General features: G+C 47.0%; 1 protein-coding gene across 2 annotated transcripts in view; it reads right to left on the reverse strand.

Annotated features, from left to right (window-relative positions):
* Nucleotides 1-22,497, reverse strand: part of DLG2 (discs large MAGUK scaffold protein 2) — a 652,065-nt gene that overhangs the window by 624,220 nt on the left and 5,348 nt on the right. Inside the window, exon 1 of one of the 2 annotated variants that reach the window (XM_085889200.1) lies at nucleotides 93-161. The exons of the other annotated variant lie outside the window; for it this stretch is intronic. Within the exon in view, the coding sequence (XP_085745326.1) occupies nucleotides 93-111 (19 nt within the window). The 5' untranslated portion in view covers nucleotides 112-161. Of the gene's footprint in view, nucleotides 1-92; nucleotides 162-22,497 lie in introns of those variants that run through there. 2 annotated transcript variants of the gene reach the window in all.

Below are 22,497 nucleotides of genomic sequence, written 5' to 3' on the forward strand. Positions count from 1 at the left end.
CAAGTCTTTCATCAAGATATCCATTCATATATTACGAATGCAAGATAATGGACAGAGAGACAGATAGAGGAAAGGGTTTTATTTTATTTTACCATCACCGTTGATGGGCATCCTGCTCAACAGCGTTCCGCCTCTGCCCCGAAACAAATAGTCGTAAGAACAGTTTGTACAAGGGGGAGGAGGACGTTCCGGGGGGGCGTGTCCTCAAATGTCTAATCCCCGCCCCGTCGCCTGATGAGCAACAATGAATAACTTCATGAATGGGGTACCGGGAGGCGGTAACCAAGGATCCCATGGAAGACTTCTTATCGGAAGGTTACCAACAGCGCTGTCGTGAGGATTTGACGGTGATGTCGACCGCTGCACCTCTCCAACTACTGGTAAATTGACGCCTGTAGCAGCAGTACATATATTACATACGCAAATATGGTCGAATTTTGAACTTCGGACTCCTCCTCTCCCCGCAGTCTATCTGCTCCAAACTTTCCCCTCCATTCTGATGTCACCTTCAACCTCTCTTTGTTTCAACATAAAACTTCCCACTTCGCTACCCTGTGCATACATAATAAATATATATCCTACCCAAGCACATTGAGGGCACAATGCACCTGTGACCGTACTTTAAATCCTGAAAACTGCATTCAAGAAAAAGCCAGAGAAGGGAAAACTTTTATTTGAATGATTTTTTGTTTGACACATACAAACATACGTACATACATACTGAACTGTTGCAGATCCAGGGTTCGAGGCTTGCCACGAGGGTAAGCAATCGGGTCCCTCCCAAACACCTGGTCCTGAGGCGGCCGAGCAGAGATAACTCTGCGTGCCATCAGGTTGCTAAGCAACCACAAACGCCAATTGGTCCTGACAATCCTGGAAGGGTTACACTCCTCCACATGATACCTGATGTGTACTTGCATGGAACTTACCGTATCAGGTGTATTTACCGTATTTAGCATTTACTGTATGTATACATACATATATACACATACATACATGTATGCCTGGTGTTGTCTTAATGGTTAGTGTGATCGGCTTGGGATCGTCAGATCCTGAATTCAAATCCCCCAAAACAGTTGAATTAATACCAGGTGGGGTTGACTCTGCCTGTCATCCTTCCGATGTCGGCAAAATGAATGCCAGCTTGCTGGTCTCCTGTGTCGGAGTGGCGACCCGTCCAGGATTGTGCCCAATAGCCAAGGAGACTGCTTAGGCAGCACCAATGCTTTGCACTGAGTATGGTCCCAATGGATGGATGGAAGGACATATACAAACACACACACACACACACACACACACATACACAAACATGCGATTTTCTCCACTTCATATTTTCACGTTACCTCAAGGCACACGAGGTTCCTCGTCACAGACACATCGATCGATAGCACACCAGTGGAAAGCATGCAAGGCCACAAGGACCAAACACCAGCAGCAGCATTCATGGGTTGAACACACAGCAGCACACACAGGGCGAGCACCAACACAGAGGAAGAACACAAGCATTCATGGACTGAACATACCTACCAATATGTTAGCACACATAGACCAAACCCGATTACCCCAACATGGGCCACCCACACACCAGCTCCCTTCGTCCAAAGAAGAGCAACATAACACAAGGTTCATTATGTTCATCCAAGAGCCAAGACACCCATTTTGGGAGAACTCCTGGGCGCGTGGAAACGTCAATGGGGGATTGAATCAAAACTGCACCGAAAACAAGCATGCTTATTGTTCACATGTCACAAACAACGCAAGTCCTTCATTCAAGATATCCATTTATATATTACGAATGCAAGATAGTGGAATTTTGGTGCGAACCTATTCTTCCTTCTGACCAGGTTGCACTCCTTGTGCATGTTTCATAAATCCCTTCTAATCAACGCTCATCCAGCTCTTGTCACTTCTCAAACATCTTCGACCTTTAACCTGCTTCTCCATCACCTCTTTCTCTTCTCTTTGTCCATAATCCGACAAGTCTTCTTTTCCTACAAGTACTTTATTGACGTACATACTTTGTGGATGTGCTTGCCCAATAATAGTTGGTAATTTATTGACGTGCTCACATTGTAATAATAGTGGGGCAACTTAGCATAACAACTGTGCATTTTGGGAGGAAAGCACCAAATTTGGCACACGAGTATCCTATCATATTATGAACAGATTTAGATATTGGGCCATCTCAAAATTTTTGATGGCAGTGGAAAATGGCTGCCACAGCCATCAGCGGCTGAATTTGAGATGGCCCAATATCCAAATCTCTTCATAATATGATAGGCTACTCGTGTGCCAAATTTGGTGCTTTCCTCCCAAAATGCACAATTGTTATGCTAAGTTTCCCCACTACTGCGAAAAACTGAAGCTGTGTGGTCTTAGTGAAGATCCTTATTTTATTTCAAAGGATAAATGAACAACAGAAAGGAAATTTTGGCCTCAAATCGTTTTCTCTGACATCTATGTTTACCTTGTTGAAACGCCGAGTCCTTACACTCAAGCCAGCCTGAAAGCCTTCAAGAGTATGGACGCTTACTCGTGTTATGTCGCCGGGTTTGTTAGTGACATAATCTCGACGAAAGCTGACAAGAACTGTATTATCGTGAGGCAAAGGTAAGCCTGTTTTCTTTCATTTCACTTTCATTGTATTCGTTGTTGCTTTTGTTCAGCAACCAGCGTCACTTTTTTAACCAGACTGCTGCCACAAGTTAATTTCAAGTGAAGCTCTTGTCTAAATGCTAAGTTTGTAGAAAATCTTCATTCGTCAGTTTGCTTACAGATACATTATATTTTTTCCATGACAAACATACGGTGTAATGCCACGCTGCTGTGGATATTTCCAAGTGCTAGTTTTTTTATGTATTATATACATATCGATGTGACTTTCTGTAGTGAAAATGTTACACTGATTTTTTTTCTTCAAATTTCTAAAATGCTATTTAAAAAAACTATTTAATTTAATCTGCGATGTAACAGCAATAAGACAAGTTTTGAGGAAACAGCTCAGAAATGTGCGCGTTCGACAGCTGTTAGAAAGGCGATCTGGCCTATCTCATTGTGCCAATAAAACAAGGGATATAATGCATTTTAATGATACAAATCAGACAATATTTTGTAACCGGCTATTTAATACCAACTACTGAAATAACGTATCAGAAATTAGTTACATTCCGGAGGCAAAATGAAGGCCGCACAACCAGTCATGTCCGCCAGGTCGCCATTTTTCTCTTCTCAGAACCGATATCAAAAGATTTCGTCGGTCTACTTCGGCGGGAAAGCGGTGAAACTGCCCTCCAGAGCCTTTAGTATATCGCCGAGTACATCCCGGGGCACAACAACTCTTACCCATTTGCAGAAAAAAAAAAATCGCTTGCTTGGAAATAACGGTGTAGTTGAAGTGGAGACTATCGGTTGTTATGGACGCGGTACATACTTTCTTGCCGCTCAATATGGCGGAGCTGACAGTCACGTGACCGGTGACATCATCTGAATAAGGGCGATACTCACGTTGTAATAGTAGGTAATTGTCATCACGCTGTTCGAGAGCTGTTAGCTTCAGTTTTTCGGACTCCGAGCACAGCTTGGTTTGGTTTGCTACGTGCTCGTTGTAGCAAAAAAAACCGACATTGTAATCGTTGTTGGCTGTGGAAGGGGAAATAAGTGTTGAGGGTTAGAGTCTACTGTTCTGTGCCTTTCTTCGTTGTTTCATGAGTCTGTACAGAGTGCTTCACGATTGTTTAATGTGCCTGTACATACGTGTTTCACCATTGTTTAATGTGCCTGTACATACGTGTTTCACCATTGTTTAATGTGTCTGTACATACGTGTTTCACCATTGTTTAATGTGTCTGTACATACGTGTTTCACCATTGTTTAATGTGTCTGTACATACGTGTTTCACCATTGTTTAATGTGCCTGTACATACGTGTTTCACCATTGTTTAATGTGTCTGTACATACGTGTTTCACCATTGTTTAATGTGCCTGTACATACGTGTTTCACCATTGTTTAATGTGCCTGTACATACGTGTTTCACCATTGTTTAATGTGTCTGTACATACGTGTTTCACCATTGTTTAATGTGCCTGTACATACGTGTTTCACCATTGTTTAATGTGTCTGTACATACGTGTTTCACCATTGTTTAATGTGCCTGTACATACGTGTTTCACCATTGTTTAATGTGTCTGTACATACGTGTTTCACCATTGTTTAATGTGCCTGTACATACGTGTTTCACCATTGTTTAATGTGTCTGTACATACGTGTTTCACCATTGTTTAATGTGCCTGTACATACGTGTTTCACCATTGTTTAATGTGTCTGTACATACGTGTTTCACCATTGTTTAATGTGCCTGTACATACGTGTTTCACCATTGTTTAATGTGCCTGTACATACGTGTTTCACCATTGTTTAATGTGTCTGTACATACGTGTTTCACCATTGTTTAATGTGCCTGTACATACGTGTTTCACCATTGTTTAATGTGCCTGTACATACGTGTTTCACCATTGTTTAATGTGCCTGTACATACGTGTTTCACCATTGTTTAATGTGTCTGTACATACGTGTTTCACCATTGTTTAATGTGCCTGTACATACGTGTTTCACCATTGTTTAATGTGCCTGTACATACGTGTTTCACCATTGTTTAATGTGTCTGTACATACGTGTTTCACCATTGTTTAATGTGCCTGTACATACGTGTTTCACCATTGTTTAATGTGTCTGTACATACGTGTTTCACCATTGTTTAATGTGTCTGTACATACGTGTTTCACCATTGTTTAATGTGTCTGTACATACGTGTTTCACCATTGTTTAATGTGTCTGTACATACGTGTTTCACCATTGTTTAATGTGTCTGTACATACGTGCTTCATGATTGTTTGATGTTCTTTGTACTCTGTACATACGTGCTTTATGATTGTTTAATGTGTCTGCACATAGATGTTGTCAGGTCGGGCCAGAGCAGATCTGTGACTTGCTGCAGATATCATGTAAACCTGTACTAACCTGTTTCATGGTCGGGTTGTCGGCGACTAAACTGTCTCCCCCACCAGGTTTCCTGGTGAGGAGGGTGTATTTCTGACTGAAAGGGCAGTCGAGCCCCTTGTGAGCAAACGGCCATCCATTTCTGGTGCCCAACTGTGTCTGTGGATATCCTCCTGCAGTTGGGTTAATATTTTTTTTTTTTTTTTGAAACTGGTGGCAGGATTTGCACTTCTTCATTCCATAAAACCATAAAACACTTCATTCTGCAAAACTAACAAATGTTAAATTTGAAAACTCGCTCCGTAGGAGTACCTCTTGTGTTGTTCCCATTTTTTTTGCAGCAGCAGCTGGAAAAAAACTCAGCTCACCGGATGATAGGATTGGGGCAAAGCCTCTGGGACCCCCATTCCTTGAGAGGAGGAAAAACAGGGCAAACCTCCAGGGTCAGTTTGCGGGGGTGTGTGGAATAGTGGTGCTGAGGTGTCGTCCACCAGACGACGGTCTCCTTGGGATAATCTGAGCTGGTCCCTTCGGGTGGGTGCCTGGAATGTCATGTCCCGAAGAGAGGATGATCACCTGTCTCTGTTATCATCGAAGCTTAAGCGTTTGGACATCAGTATTGCAGCACTCTCTGAGGTTCAGAGACCGGATAGTGGCGAGATCATGGCCGGCCGTTACACCTACTATTGATCTGGCCACTCTGATGGTTACCATGCCCAAGGAGTTGCTGTAGCTGTGTCCAATAAGCTGACTCCACTGATAATTGAGGTAACACCGGTCAATGAGTGTATTATGAGACTAAGGATTTGTCACTCCTTGGACGTAGTTTCCTTGGTCTCTGTTTATGCTCCGACTGAGGCGAGTGATCTAACTGTCACACATGCATTCTATGCCACGCTCGATTCTGTGGTTGATCAGTGCCCCAGGCGAGATACATTTCTAGTCTTGGGGGATTTCAATGCATCGACTGGAACTGATAGGGATGGTTATAAGATGTGTGTTGGTCCCCATGGGTCTGGAACTATGAACCAGAATAGCACTAAGTACCTTGACTTTGCAAGAATTCATGGACTTAGGGAAGCCGGTTCATGGTTTCAGTGCCCACAAGCTCATCTCTGGATTGGTATTGCAATGCTGGTGGTGTGACAAAGGAGACTGACTATGTGCTCATTGATTGTCACTGGAGGATGATTCAGAACTGCAGGGTCGAGTGGAGTGCTCAGTTCCTCAATACCGACCACACACTTGTTGTAGCAACTCTCAAGTTGCACCTTAAATCCAGGAGAATGGTACAATCCCAGCCTCGGCTGGATGTTGGCAAGCTTAAGGATGAGAGGGTTGCTGAAGAGTTTGCGAACAGGCTGAGTGGGGATTTGGGGGGTCTAGGTGTTTTGGGGGATCCTGAAGAGTTGTGAAGTGCCTTCAAAACCACCGTCCTTGAGATTTCAGGTGGATGCCTTGGAACTCAATGTAGCGTGAAGAATAATTTTGTCTCTCAATGGACATTGGATACCATTGACCAGAGTCGCAGGGCCAGGCTTAATAGCAGAGCTGAGCTGCTCAGGAAGTTGAGGCGTAAAGCTGAATGTTCGCAAAGATGGACAAGGAGGACGATGTGCGAGGAATCTGTGAGGGGGTAGAGCATCACCTGTGGTCAAGTGATTCTCATCCTGCTTACAGGGGAATTCGCGCATTGCGTTCATCCAAGCCCATCCCTCGGTGACCTGCAGTTAGAGCAGACGGTGGTGGGCTCTTGACAGAGGCGTCTGAAGTGAAGGTCCGCTGGGCCGGTTACTTTGAGTGGCTGCACCAGGCTGATCCACCAGCTGACGAGTTGGATGTCAGGGGTGTTACAATCCCTGTTGCTGACCCTCCAATCAACTGTGATCCACATTCCTTTGTGGAAACACAGGCTGCGGTGAATCAGTTGAAATGGGGTAAAGCTCCTGGGATCTGTGGCATCCATGCTGAACTTATCAAGGCTGGTGGAAATGCTGCACTCGTGTCGTTGCATGCAGTTCTGTGCTCTGCTTGGAACACAGGCATCATCCCAACTGATTGGAAGAGGGGCCTCGTTGTCCCTCTCTGGAAAGGGAAGGGTGATCGCCAAGACTCCAGCAACTACCAAGGGGTGACGCTGCTCTCAATGCCAGGCAAGGTTTTTGCTTGGATATAATTCTTGATAAGGTTCACCACCACCTGCTTTAGCACCAGCAACCAGAGCAGTCAGGCTTTACACCAAAGAGGTCAACGATTGACCGTATCCTTGCTCTTCGTGTCCTCACCGAACGCAGATGAGAGTTTTGGCAGGGGTTGCCTGCAGCCTATGTTGATCTCTGTAAAGCGTTCGATTCAGTAAATTGGGATTCCCTCTGGAGGATTCTTGGTCTTCGTGGGGTGCCACCAGAACTGATCAATCTGATATCTGAACTATACTCTGGTACTGAGAGTGCTGTGAGATGTGGTGATTCCATCTCTGACCTAGTTCCAGTTTTTACTGGAGTTCGTCAGGGGTGTGTACTGCCCCCCACACTTTTCAGTACTTGTATGGACTGGATTCTGGGGAGGATGTCGGAGAGATCAAGCTGCGGTGCATCGTTTGGGAATGTCAAGATCTCTGACCTTGATTTCACAGATGATGCAGTCATCTTTGTGGAGACTCAAGATATCCTTTTGGGGGCCCTTGAGGTACTGAATGAGGAGGCGGAGGCACTGGGATTACGGGTTTCCTGGGACAAAACTGAGATCCCGGCTTTCAATGACATCGTGGATGCTGCTATCTTGTCTGTACCTGTTTGTGGTGAGAAGGTTGAGGTCACAGAGAGATTCACTTACCTTGGCAGTGATATTCACATCTCTGCTGTCTGTGAGCCAGAGGTCAATAGATTCGGCCTGGGGAGTCATGGATTCACTGGATCATGGGATGTGGCACTGCCAGTACCTGTGCGGGAGGACGAAAGTTCGAGTCTTCAGGTCCTTGGTGCTTCCAGTCTTGCTCCATGGATGTGAGACTTGGACTCTGACCGGGGATCTGAGACGGAGACTTAATTCCATTGGACCAGGTCTCTTCAGAGAATCCTTGGCGATCGCTGTTCGGACTTTGTGTCGAGCGGGCGGTTGTTGAGACAGCCTCAAATGTGATTTGTTACCTGTGTAGTCCATGAGCATCAGCTGTGGCTGTATGGTCGTGTGGCTCGTTTTCCTGACGCTGATCCTGCTCACCAGATTCTCTCAACGAGGGAGTCTCATGAGTGGAGGAGGCCAATGGGCAGACCAAATGCATCGTGGTTGCAGCAGGTTGATCAGCATCTCAAGGAGATGGGAATGAGCAGGGCATCTGCCTGGGGGATGGCCAGACGGAGGCCCCTGTAGTACTGGCAGAAAGTGGACGTAGTGATGCGCTGATCCAGCGCATGCTTCCATACCTGACCTGGCATGCATGTTTCATGATTGTTTGATGTTCTTTGTAAATACATGCTTCATGATTGTTTAATGTGTCTGTACATACATGGTTCATGATTGCTTAATGTGCCTGTACATCCATGCTTCATGATTGTTTGATGTGCCTGTACATACGTACTTCATGATGCTGATCACATACGTGCTTGATGATCGTTTAATGTGCTTTGTAAATACGTGCTTCATTTGATTTGGTAAATGGTTTTCCACATGCCTGTTTCGTGTCATTCTATCTCTTGGCTGGACTTAATGTGGAAGATGAAATAGACGGGAAGTTCTCCCGCACTGATTGGCTCCACAATTAGCCAGTGCATACTCGGGGTTCTGCTCACCCATACATAATAAATAGACGGGTGCACATTGAGGTTACATACGTCAAGTCGCATTGCCAAACCACCGGAAAGGGAACACACTTGTAAAAGAGCAAGGACCCTACAAGGTTTGGCAGTATCAATTGGTGTCAGTCGTTGCTTAACAACCCTTATCCGCAGCATGGCAGCCTGCAGGGCCGGATGTCTGGAAGAATCCGAGAAGTCCCCCCTCATGGTGACCCCGGGTGTCCAAAAAATTATGTTTAACGCTTTCCTTCCTGAAATTCTACTTTCTTGTCTGACCTTGCTAATCATAATTTCATCATCAGTTCCTTCCTTAATAGCCTCACCACCCCCGTTGCCCGAAAAGAGCCTGAATACCTTCCTCAATTCCCACCACAAATGTTGCTGCCCCCTTTCTATTCAGTATATGCCCATCATTGTGGAAACACTCCCTTTGTCCTCGAAATGATTCACTGCCTCTTAAATGCCAAACCTTCCTCCGAACACCATTCTTCCAGCCATTGGTTGACATCTAGCGTTCAGCTCATAATTTCTATATCATTTCCTAATCTTGGGTGAATCCCAGAAAAAACATTACCTTCCAACCTTTTGCTTTCAGCCGCTTACCCAATATCGTGTGTCTATTTTTCAAATCCTCCGAGTTAACTTTCTCTAAATCATTGGCTCCTCGGTGTACCAGAACAAACGTCTTCCTCCTGTGACCCGATATGATGTCGTTTACTCTTCCTTCAATGTCCCTAACTCCTGCTCCTTCAAAACTGCCCAGAATTATATGTCTAATATCCTTCCTGCAGAATAAAGAATTGACATATTGAATGATATAATCACCTACAAAAACGTCTCACATTCCTCATTCCTACCAATCTCCATTGTTGTACCCTCACCACTGCCTTCACTCGCTGCACACTCATGACTAACTTCACCCTCTATACTGCCTACACTCACTGCACCCTCACCACTGCCTGCACTCGGTATACCCTCTCCACTGCCTGCACTCACTGCACCTTCAACACTGCCTGCACTCACTGCACCCTTTCCACGGACACCACGGGTGTGTGACAAGGACGAAATGATTAGATTCTGGTGAAGATCCAGATCCGGCTACTAGAATTTTTTCAGTGATTCTTCAATGAAAGAAAACGATGGCCAAAAAAAAAACATAGACATGGCCAAAAACGATACATAGCACGATATCTCAAAAAGTTGTGTACGGATTCGAACAAAACTCGGTGGAGAGGTTGGGTTTGTGACGAGGATGAATTGGTTCAATTTTTTTGAAGGTACGAATCTGGATTCGGATCTGAGAATTTTTAAGTGATTCTTCACCATTGTGAGACAGGGCCAAAAACAATATATAGCACAATATCTCAAAAAGTTGTGGAGGGATTGGGACAAATTTAGTGGACAGGCTGGGTGTGTGACGAGGATGAATCGATTCAATTTCGGTGAAGATCAGAATCTGGATCCGATAATTTTTTAATTTCTTAAGTGATTCTTCACTATTGAGAGATGGCGCCAAAAACGATATTTCGCATGATATTTTAAAAAGTTGTGGGTGAGTTATTGTAAAACTAGGTGGATGAGTTGGTTAATTGACCAGACCAAGCTAAGGAGAGTTTAGTTCAGGTCAGAATCCTCATTCAGCCTATTGGTGGGATACAAAACGTAAACTGTTTAGCCTGTTGGAGGTCTGTGCTTTACCGAGTGCCATTCTCGATGTATTATAATTGTTATTACTTGCGCCTTGTATATTCCCTCACTCTTGACTATTGCATGCTTATTAATTAAATATACCTTGTTCTCGGGATGAATTTTGGTCCAAGTGGTCACTCTGACAATGAGGAAAACCCATTGGGGGTTAATTGGCTGTGGAAAACAACGCTGCAAATCCCGATTGTGCCACACGTCTCTGGCTTTGCTCTGCCATAATCAGAGACAAGGCATTTGGTACCATTTGGTGTAATGCTTGGCTAGTTTGACGGTCCCACAGGTATGGTATCGGAAGTGGAAAGGCCTGTAATCAGGCCCTGGACGGCAGACCCAGCTGCTCGGTACGGTCACATTGAAGCGACCCGTCAGATTTGGACCAGGAAACTGGCAAGAACCGCATGGCTACAACAATATTTACTATTAATCATGTAGGGGGCGAGGGAGGGTGGGAGTGGGAGCTGTGGTGGCTGTTATAAATGTATTTTTTGTTTATTTCCGAGGCCACAAAGGAAATTGTACGAGATTTTTGCATCTATTGCTAAAAGGAGAAGTGTGTGTGTGTGTGTGTGTGTGTGTGTGTGTGTGTGTGTGTGTGTGTGTGTGTGTGTGTGTGTGTGTGTGTGTGTGTGTGTACCACCACTCACTTGCATTAACAGTAAATGGTATGAACTTGGCATCTCTCAACCACAGATATTTCTCATATATCCTCTATTTTCATGAGTACAATTTGCATCCAAGAACACAATTATGGTTAGCATTTTGAAATTGCCATCCATCCATCCATCAGGACCATATTCTACTGAGCATCAGTGCTGCCAAAGCAGTCTCCGAGGCTATTGGGTACAATCCTGGACAGGTCACCATTCTCACACATGATACTCAAATGGCTCAATCAACCGAGCAAGCTGGTACTCACTTTGCCAACCTCAGAAATATGACAGGCTAAGTCAACCCCACCTCGTATTAATTCAACAGCAAAGTAGGATTTGAACTCAGGACAAGTGTCCCAGTTAGTCAAAGGGAGTCATTAAAAACCCACACACAGCACAGGTGTGAAAGGCCTCATGAGCATTCACATATCATTTTGAAAGTCCCATATTGCCACGGGTCCCGAGCTGTTAGTACTGTAATACGAGCATCACACGCTGTACGGACGGGCGCATGCACACACGCAGGCAGGCACACGGACACTGAGCTCCTTTTATACTGTTACGGTTCTGTAAAACCGCATGCCTCCAAGGCAATGGCACACGACATACAGCGATCCTAAGGCAGTTATTTCAATATTATATGTATTAGTCAGTCCTTTCCATATGTCTAGTGGGTAAAGGGGAATGATGCATTGCATGAGACTCCTTCAGTTAGGGTTCTTTAACCTTCGATCTTTGCTTTCTTCCACCCCCTTTCTCTCACAAGAAACATGCAAGCAAGCACACACACAAATCAGAAAAGACTACGAGTAACCAAGCAAGCGTGCCGCGAGCGCCTCATTTGCGCGCCAATTTTCCATTCAAAACCGGGTGCCAATTCTCAACCGCCATTTAGCCTCAGATCTTCATTCCGCTCACCAAACTATACCACACTCACCACAACCGCTTCATATGACTACTAAAAATCCCTGCAACAACCCACGCTTACATTTTCCATTACAAACGTGACCATTACTCACAATATTGTAACAAGGAACTTCCACCTCTTCCCCACAACACCACAACGTACTGCTACTTCACTACAAACGCCACAATGTGATCCTGCTACTCTACAACCACCTCAATTGACACATACTCATGGAACACTTACCACAGCCTCGAAGGACGCTGAGGAGACAAAGGTCGGGTTATTTCGGGGCAAAACTCGAAGCGTGAACGTGTGCTGGAGCTCAATTAAGGACCTACGGGTAGCGTAGGGATTTCCATAAAATCCTACGTTTGAATGAAGGCCAGCGCACGTTCGGGTCCAGAGAGCGCCCTCAAAAACCATGGCCCCATGTAAAGGTCAGGAGCTGTTATGCGTGCCCCTGTTGACCAGCGACTGAGCCATCTTTCGCTTTTGGGGCCTGGTGGGGCGTGGCTACGACCACTATGGACCAATAGGGGAGCTCAATTTCATTCGAGCTTCTTTTGATCCAATGGTTGGCTCCTCCTTTCATCCAGGGCTCATAAAAAGAGCGTATGCTGCTCATTCTGAGCAGATCGCCGTGGCTTGAGCTGGAGAAATTGCCGAGAACATCACAGGAGAAAATATCGCTGGACATCGGGCCTTGCCGAGGAGACAGGCGGTGCAAGGACAAGCGTCGAGTCAGCGTGACCAGGCGTGGGGTCACGCATTGCTGCTGTTAGCCGGGACTGCTCCATTTCAACGTCACTCATTTAGGTTGCATCCTGCAGCGACACTTACAGGTATAGACTCTTTCACGATATACGATAGGATCTTTTCTCTCACGCATCTTTCTTCTATAATCTATCTCATCTACTGTGGACGCAAAAGAGCAATCAACGCGGGCAAGCCCGACTAACTGTTCTTTTCAGAGCAAAACCCAAGAGCGAACTGAACTGATCTGCACCTCACATTCTTCCTTTAACACTACGCCACACCCAACATTGCATTACATTTGCACTTCTTCAACCAACGCCAGAGACACCCTCAGTATTTGTCCCTCCTCCCCCTTCCTTAGCGTTCTGGGCTGTGCTGGTCTGCCGGCCATGCCAGGTATTGAGAGGTCATTAATCTTCAACTGTTTCCATCTCTCTGGGCTTTCTCTAATTTTCCTCGTGTGTGTGTGTGTGTGTGTGTGTGTGTGTGTGTGTGTGTGTGTGTGTGTGTGTGTGTGTGTGTGTGTGTGTGTGTGTGTGTGTGTGTGTGTGTGTGTGTGTGTGTGTGTGTGTGTGTGTGTGTGTGTGTGTGTGTGTGTGTGTGTGTGTGTGTTGGTGCCTGTTGCTGCATAAGTTAAGACTATAAGAATTTTCAGGATAACACTGCATGATCTCTTCTTTTGTAAATATTGTTTGCCTTTTGCCACACCCCACAGATTCCCTGATTTCCCTGCTGTACAATTGCAGTAAATCCCATTACCGTGCCACATAACTTTCCTCGCTCCTCATTTAAATAAATGTGTTGTGAAGAAATGTTCCCAGCTTGTTTTTGTCTTTCCCTCCATTGGTCCAGAATGGCCCACACCCTCGCTTAGCCGGGACATTATTCCCAAATAATCTGTTCAATATCCGGTACGTACTTGGCAGCTCCGCTTGGCTGCATCTGTTCCAGTAGGTATTCTAAATAACGCAAGAACGTACTGAGGACGTGATTCCCTGATAAGGAGGTCACGCGTCCATAGATAAACGGTTGTTAGACAGAGGACCCTAAGTCACGTGGTCAAGTTGTTGGCGTTCCTGGTCGATTAGAAACCCGCCGTGGCACAAAGTTACTCGTGTGCGGCAGCCTGCGATTTCCGGTGAGTTCAGAGAGGAACCCGAGACAGCCCCTCACTCGTGGTTCCCACATCCATTCATCCATTGGGGACCATACTCTGTGCAGAGCGTTGATGCTGCCTAAGCAGTCTCCTTGGCTATTGGGCACAATCCTGGATGGGTCGCCACTCCGACACAGGATACCAGCAAGCTGGCACTCATTTTGCCGACCTTGGAAGGATGACAGGCAGAGTAAACCCCACCTGGTATTAATTCAACAGGTTATTGGGATTTGAACTCAGGATCCTTGGATCCCAGCCCACCACTCTAACCCTTAAGCCAACACCAGGCATATGGTTCCCCCACGACGCCGGATCCGCAACAATACATTTGATTCTAACTTTACCCCGCAGGTGGGTTATGTAAATGTCAAGTATTAGCTTCACAGTATTCATTTACCCTGATACACAAATTTATGATATATTTTGAGTAACACATTATCATGTGGAGTGGATCCCTAAAGGCATCTGAGAGACGTGGTATGTTTCTGAGCGTTATCACTTCAAGCCAAATAGCCAACCACAAAGGCAGTTAGTCACTGTTTCTTTAAAATGCTCTTTCGTTTTGCTGCAGCTACTGATATAAATCAAGGCAATGCTGTGCTCGTTAGGAAAGAAACAAAAGAACAAGTTGGTTGTTTCAATACTTGCTGTTTGATTTGAGACATTAAGAATTTGTTTTGTTTCATTAAGAATTTCAAAACACTTCAAAGTGGAGGATATGACCTAACAAAGGTTGACGATCATTTTAGCAGAAATCTTAAGATATCGCTTTTGTATTAGGATTAGGAGATATGAATGAAGCAGGCATTTTGTTCACGTGGACCACCCAATGTTGAGAGTGTGACGACACTCAATCTGTTAATGTTGAACTCAACGAAATTATGAACGCTGCACCCAGAGATATTACGGAAGTGTCGACATTTGCGGCAATTTGTGCTTCAGGAATCAGCAATTCATGCAACCAATTAATAGAAATCTTTCCAACGTATGACACTATTAATTTGAAATTGGTCACTGGCTTTGACACAAATACAAATTTTTATTACGGACCCGAAGCATCAAAAAGCTACATTTATTGAACAAGTAGTTTCAAATGGACCACCTCGCTGCAATTAGAGAATATAAATTGCATCAGATGTGGCAAAAATTTGTGAATTGTTACTTTCAGCTTTCCCGCTCGATAACAGAAGATGCCATTTGTATTTTTGCCAGCCCCATCCCTACCCCTGTTTGGAATCCCATGCAGGCACGAACAACTTGCTGGTGATATTTTCTCAGTCCAAAAAGGGCATAAACTCTGAAAAATCGGACCACTGGACCTGTAGCTTATCGGTTTGGCAGGAGAAGTCGAAATACGAGATGGACGGATGGAAGGATGGACGGATGGACGGATGGACAGTGCACAATGACAATACCTTATCTGGAATTCCAATTCCAGATGAGTTAAAAATTGACGAAATGTCCTGAAATGTGAACTTATTCTGTAACTTATCATAATAGAGCCACATACCAAGTTTCAGTTGAATATGTTAAACAGTTAAAGGGTACACGAAAAAGTCTGAAAAACTATCCGGGAGGCGACGATGGTTCGCGGGCATTATTGAACAATGCCACAATAGGTACCATTGAGTTTGTGGAAGCTTTTGAGGAAGCCCTACCATAAAAACCTCTCTCTTCCGTCAAAATTGACCAAATCAAATCGGATTTTTTATATGTTGTACTTATGGACATGACGCACAGCTTCTAGGAAATGAAATTGCGAGAAAAAAATCGAGAAAAATAATAAATATAAAAAGTTCAAGTGGGCGTGGCTCCACCCACAAGGGGCGTAGGACGCCCCTCATACAAAAATACACAACCAGACCATGATACCTAGCTTGTGTCCAAGTTTCATCAAGATCGCATCAAACGTCACGGAGCTATGCTCTGGAGAGAGTCACAAACAGACAGACAAGCCGGTAGGTGACATGGGTGGTCGCTATATAATTGCATACTAGTCATATAGTTTTTGACGGATCGGGCTGAAAATTTTTGACAAAGAGGTTGATTATAATACGCACAAAAGTGCGGAAGCCGATTTTTGATAAAAATATATATAAAAATATTTTTCGGATTTTTTCAAAAAATTCAAAGTCCCGTTTCTTGGCAACGGTGGCGTCCATAGCAATGGTGCTCAAAAGCATACAACTAGATCCTGGTATGAACCTACCAGTCAAGTTTAATCAAAATCGGTTGAATCCTCTGGCCTCCAGAGCTGTCCATTACATACATACAGACAGACGGAAAACCTGAGAATAACGGTAGTCTAGCGACCACCCAACAGACAGACACACAGACACAACGAAAATAGTGGTAACTGCTGGTGCCCGCCAACCAACAACAGGTGGGACAGACGGACATCTGGAGAGCCAACCTATAGTCCCCTCCGGCAAAACTGGGAGGGGAGAAATAAACAACTCAGGGAAAACATTCACCTGAATTGGGCTCTGACGTGCTAATGGAGGTGCACAGCGCGTTGCTGCCAAGGGTGTGTTCAAGTCCCACGTAGCTTGCTAACGCTTGCCAAGCCAGCCGTTCCTTATCGACGGTTTCGAATGGTGCTTGCTTGAGTGCTTAAGCCACTTGGCGAGTGATATACAAGGAAATTGGTGAACTGCACACACCTTGCAGGTGTGCAGCAAGGCATGAGGGGCAGGGCACAAAGAACAATTTCTGAACTCCCTTGCTCTACCTATGAAGATGCATATTGAGATATATTTGCGAAAACTACTTTGCAAGTTCCCGCTTGGTTGTTTGTTTGTACAATATTGTATAATACCATAATTTTCATTCGATTTAGAATTTAAAAAAAAATGCTCGAAGGTTCACTGAAAAATTTCTCAACATAATAATTAACGTTAAGCAAAATAAGCAATTATATTGTTACAGGCCGGGTGTCGGCTGCCAATCGAAAGCTCTGAACGGAGCCACAAGTCGAGTCGGCCCGACCGATCGCCCGGAATATAGATCGCCGCCCGGATAACTCCGAGCGACGGATCCTTGTACTAGAACCGAAATACGCCAATCGGCAGATCACGTGGGGTAGGGTCGATTGCCAATCTTCAATGTACCTAAATACCCACGTGATCCAACTACCGGGGTATTCCACCCTCGACGGAACCCGTACGGAACAAACCGCCGAGGCGAGCTTGTCCGTGCACGATTCCGAGCAGCGTAACCGCCGAGAGCCGTCGGTCCAAATGTCCCCCTATTACGGCAAACCAACGGCTTTCTAACTCCCAACACACGAAATGTTCAGTCAATGAGGGAATGGACGAAACGAGCAGTTTACATTTACACAAGGACATTTATTATAATGAAACACGTATGCAATTAAATAAGGCAAAACACGTATGCAATTATACAAACAACAAAAGCACGACAAAATAACTACAACCGTCTATAAGCAATTATTAATGCACAGTCACTTACACAGTTTTACTTAAGGGACTCGCCACCACAACATTCATTCGAAAGAAAAGCAGGCAAAGACCCCATCAAAGGCAATGTGGTCAGACTGGACCTCTTGGGTCTTTATGGCGTGGGACTTGGCAGACCGAACGAGTCCCACGAGACCGTTGCAGGTTACCTGCACCCTCGTGGTGTCTGGCTTGGGCGACCCGCGACGTCCCGTCCCCACAGCAGCTAGCGTAGCCACGGTCGAGCTCGGGCCTTCCGTGTGGCAGGCGTGCTCTCTCCGGCTCTCTCCACACGAACGCGCTTGAGCGACCCGCGATGCTCCTTCCCTGCGGCAGCTGGCGTAGCCGTGGTCGAGTTCGGGCCTTCCGTGTGGCAGGCGAGCTCTCTCCGGCTCTCTCCACATGAACGCGCGGTTTGCGCGACACAGCAGGCAAGGCTGCGCCTCCAGCTCGCGTCTCCTTCGCGACGCCCAGACTTCCACGCAGCTCATTGGCTTCTGGGTTCCTCCCGACTCCCCCAACTGCCGAATCAAAAAGCTTCCTCCTCCCACGGGACTCAGCACACGAACTCTGCCACGGGAATCCCACGAACTCAGCCCAACCACGGGACTCCCACGGGGCTCTTTACGAACTCTTAACACGGGGCTTTCACGAACTCTTTTTGAACAAAGAAAAGATGTCCTATTTATCCTTTGCACCCCCTCCCCCGCACCCGGCGTGACTCATGCCCTCGTGATCCACCCCCCGCTCAACCACGGGTGGGAGGGAGTCGTTTACGTCACCGCAGGGTTCTTCTTCCTCTTTGCAGAAGAGGGGGAGGGACGTCTCCATTGTTTCGTTCCCTAACTATTAAATTGATCCGCAGCGCATCTAATCGATTTCAAAACATTTAAACAATGGAAGGTGAGCTATCTAGGGAACATGCACTAATCGACATAGCTGACTAAGGGAACCTGTATGTTGTGTGCAATTGAATTCCAAATTCGTAACACTACCCCCTCCCCTTTTTACAGACTCGTCCCGAGTTGTCAAATTTTCGTGTGACCAGCATGTGTAAGTTTTCCCCTAGTACGTTCTACCTTCGGATCCCTGAGTGTGACATTTCTTTAAACGTGTCCCAAAAATAAATAATCTAATGCGCTGCATAACTAACTAAACAAACTCTCAGACTCATTCGGACAACTTAACTAAAATTGCCGGCGCTAAAACAAACATGCAGGTGGGGTCTAAGTATTTACAATCTTAACTTATCTATTACATTACACTAACCATGGCCCAGGACTTGTGATCTGTGAAAGGGGAAAGGCAAAAGTCATAGCAAAGTCTTTGGTGCAGGGGAATGGATGGAGATGGTCGCAAAACACAAAAATGGACTGGATGCACAGGCTGCCTGCAGGGCAGTCCTCACAAAACTGGATGGTCCCGGCGCGCATGGTGATGGATGGACACAGGGGCAAACGCAAACAAGGGCGAGCAGGCATGGGGTCATGGCAGAGGCAGGCAACTAGGCATGGCAAGGTAAGCCCATGCAGAACAGGCAGCTGCAGCACAACAGGCCGACAGGTGAAGCTGGCCGGCCTCTGGTGTGGTTCCATCAGGTCTGGAGGGAGTGCGGTGGTGCCGGCCACTCTGAAGGCGGGCTCGGACCTAGCCTACTGTCTCCCCCACTCTATCGCCTTTGCCTGTCTCTGTCCATACCCGCTCCCTTAATTTGCCACAAAAACAACAAAATTTAGCCCCTCTTTATTTTTATTTCCCTTTTATAATTGTCTCCCTAACCCCCTTTATTGTCTTTGTCCGGCTAACCTATCCTGTCAACCTTGCCTACTCCCAACCCCTACGTTCCCTCTCTGGAGGGGAATAGGGAGAGACTAGCGTCCTGTCTCGAGGCCCAACAAAGCCTCAGAATGGCCTCCTCAGAGTTCAGCGATCTACCAAGGTGAGTCCAGCGGCCTACAACGAGCGAAGGGATGGATGGTGCGGAGGGGTACACTTGGGTGGGAATCACTCCTTCCCCCAACCAATCATTCGCACCATGCATACCACATTCGCTCCACTCACACTCAGACCCGCTGGCCCTCACTCATTCCTCACACACTTTCCATTTCGCAACTCACACCAACACTCCACACTGCCATCCTTCTAACTAAATCCCCTGACTAACTCGTGCTCCCTCGTCATCCCTTAAAACTCATGCACGTTCCATTTACTCTATGTAGCTAAGCTACGTCTCCACGACACATTTCCAGGTCTGTCCGTGTCTCCAAAAATCCACCCCCGAACAAGGGGGTCTCCTACCCCCTGCTTAGGAATCCTGTACTCGCAGCAAGGCTCTGCGAGCCTTGCGCCTCTGCGGGAGCGGTAGTTCTAGCTCTGGCTACTCCGGCAAGACTTAACCATGAGGACGTAAGGTCGCCCTTGTAGGGTCTCAGGCGGTCCGCGTGGACGATCCGGGGGAGGGCTCGTGGTCCCATTTTAATTTTAAGGACCACGTCACTGATTTGGCCCAGGACGATCCCTGGGCCCTGCCAGGGCGAGGTGAGTTTTGGGCATCTGCCCTTCCTCCTCCGGGGGTTGAAGAACCAAATCTTCGCCCCCGGAGAGTACTCACTCACCTGGCTCTGGTGGTTGTACCTGCGCTTCATCCTCATACCCGCCTGTTGGAGCTGGCGGCGAGCAAAAGCATGGACTCTTTCCATGCCTTCCTCCAACCGACGGGCATAGCCCTCCCCTGGGGGTCTGTCGGGAAGCTCAGGTGTTGGACCGCACAGCAAATCGACGGGGCTTGCAGCTCCCGTCCATACATGAGTAGCGCCGGACTACAGGCGGTGGCCCCATGTTGGGACGCGTGATAGGCCATCAGGAGATACAGGAGATGTTCGTCCCAGTCCTCCTGATTATCGGCGGTGAAGAGGGCCAATTGTTGGATCAGGGTCCTATTGAACCTCTCCACCATACCATCAGACTGTGGTCTCAGGGGTGTTGTCCGGGTTTTGCGAATTTCTAGGAGCCTGCACACCTCTTTTAGCAATTCGCTCTCAAAATTTCGCCCCTGATCAGTGTGCAGCTCCTCCGGAATCCCGTACCGACATACAAATCCTTCTATGAAGGCCTTTGCCACGACCCCGGCTTCCTGGTTGGGAAGGGCAAAGACCTCCGGCCACTTGGTGAAATAGTCCATCATCACGAGGATGTATCGATTAACTTGGCGAGTGGGGGGCAGTGGTCCCAAAATGTCCATGGCCACTCGTTCAAGGGGGGCCCCAACCTGATGTAGTTGGAGTGGGGCCCTCATCCTCCGTGCCGGTCCCTTTTTGGCAGGACAGGCGTCGCATGCTCGACACCAGTCCTGTACATCGCGCCCCATGTTGACCCAATAAAATCGCTGGCGGACCCGAGATATTGTTTTGGTTCTGCCCAAATGGCCGCCGGCGCGGGTACCGTGCACCTGTTTCAAAATTGGGGTCTTAAACCCATCAGGGACTATCACCAGCCAAGAAGTCCTCTCTGAGGGAATCTCCACCCACTTGTGATACAAGATGTTGTCCCTCATTTCTAGGGTCTTCCACTGAGCCCAGTACGCTTTTGTTCGCACCCCGAATGGGGTGATCTCCTCCCCACTGGGCCTCTTGTTTTCTTGGACCGACTTGCACACGGGCCCTATCACGGGGTCTTCCCGCTGAGCCGTGCCCCACGCCAAACCGCCAAATTCCTCCCCTGCGGTTAGTGGCAAAGTTGGGCCTACCACCCAGGCCGCACGGGCTGGGAGTTCCTGGGAGGTATCTGCCAATTGGTCCCTCTCCTCATGCCTCATATTTGCAGTTTTCTCCCAGACAGGGGTGTCGAGAGAGCGCATCGGCGTTTCCATGAGCCTTACCGGCTCGATGGGCCACACTGAAATCGTACTGCTGCAACTTCACCACCTTGCAATCTGGCCCTCCGGTTCCTTGAACCGTAAGAGCCATTGCAAGGAGAAATGGTCAGTTCGAACCAAGAATTTCCTCCCGTACAAGTACGGATGGAAATGGCTCATGGCAGACAGCATAGCCAATAGCTCCTTGCGAGTAATGCAATAATTTCATTCGGGCCTACTCATGGCCCGACTGTAATACGCGATCACTCTTTCCATGCCCCCCTGTGTCTGAGACAAGACTGCTCCCAATCCTTCCTGGCTTGCACCCGTGTCCAGGGTATACATCCCATCATTGGTGGTGTACGCTAAAACGGGTGCGGATGTCAAACACCCCTTTAATTTGAGGAAGGCCTGATTGCATTCCCCTGTCCAATTAAATCTCAACCACTTCTCTGTTAACCGGTGAAGGAGCCTGGCTATCTCCACAAAGTTTGCCACAAAGCGCCGGTAGTAGGAGCAAAGACCCCAAAAAACCTGCACCTGTTTAACGTTTGTAGGTACGGGCCACTCCTCTACCGCGGTAATTTTCCCTGGGTCGGTTTTCACCCCCTCGCGGCCTATCACGTGTCCGAGATAGGCCACCTCTGTCGCGAACAAAGTACATTTTTCTGGGCTCAATTTCAGCCCTGCCTGCCTGAGGCGCCCAAACACCTGGTCCAAATTGTCTATCTCCTGGGTGAATGTTTTCGCGTGTACTAGGACGTCATCCAGGTACACCAGGCATGACTGCCACGGCATGCCGCCTAGTACACGCTCCATCAATCTCTCAAAGGTGGCGGGGGCGTTACACAAACCGAACGGCATCACAGTGAACTGATACAGTCCCTTCCCTGTGGAAAATGCTGTTTTCTCCTTCCCCGTCTTATCCATCTCCACCTGCCAATACCCACTCTTAAGGTCCAAAGTTGAGAACCATTTGGAGTCTGAAACGGCGTCGAGGGTATCGTCAATTCGAGGCAGGGGATAGGAGTCTTTGAGTGTCACGTTGTTTAGCTGGCGTTAGTCCACGCAGAAAACACGTGGTCCCATCCTTCTTTTTAACCAGCACAACCGGTGACATCCAAGGACTTCCTGAGGGCTCAATGATGCCTGCATTGAGCATCTTTTCTACCTGTTCATCAGCCACCACTCTCTTACTCCATGGGAGCCTTCGAGCA

The sequence above is a fragment of the Eptatretus burgeri genome, chromosome 7, assembly GCF_056783735.1.
Source record: "Eptatretus burgeri isolate ZD-2024b chromosome 7, Ebu_testis_v1, whole genome shotgun sequence".
NCBI lineage: Eukaryota > Metazoa > Chordata > Myxini > Myxiniformes > Myxinidae > Eptatretus > Eptatretus burgeri.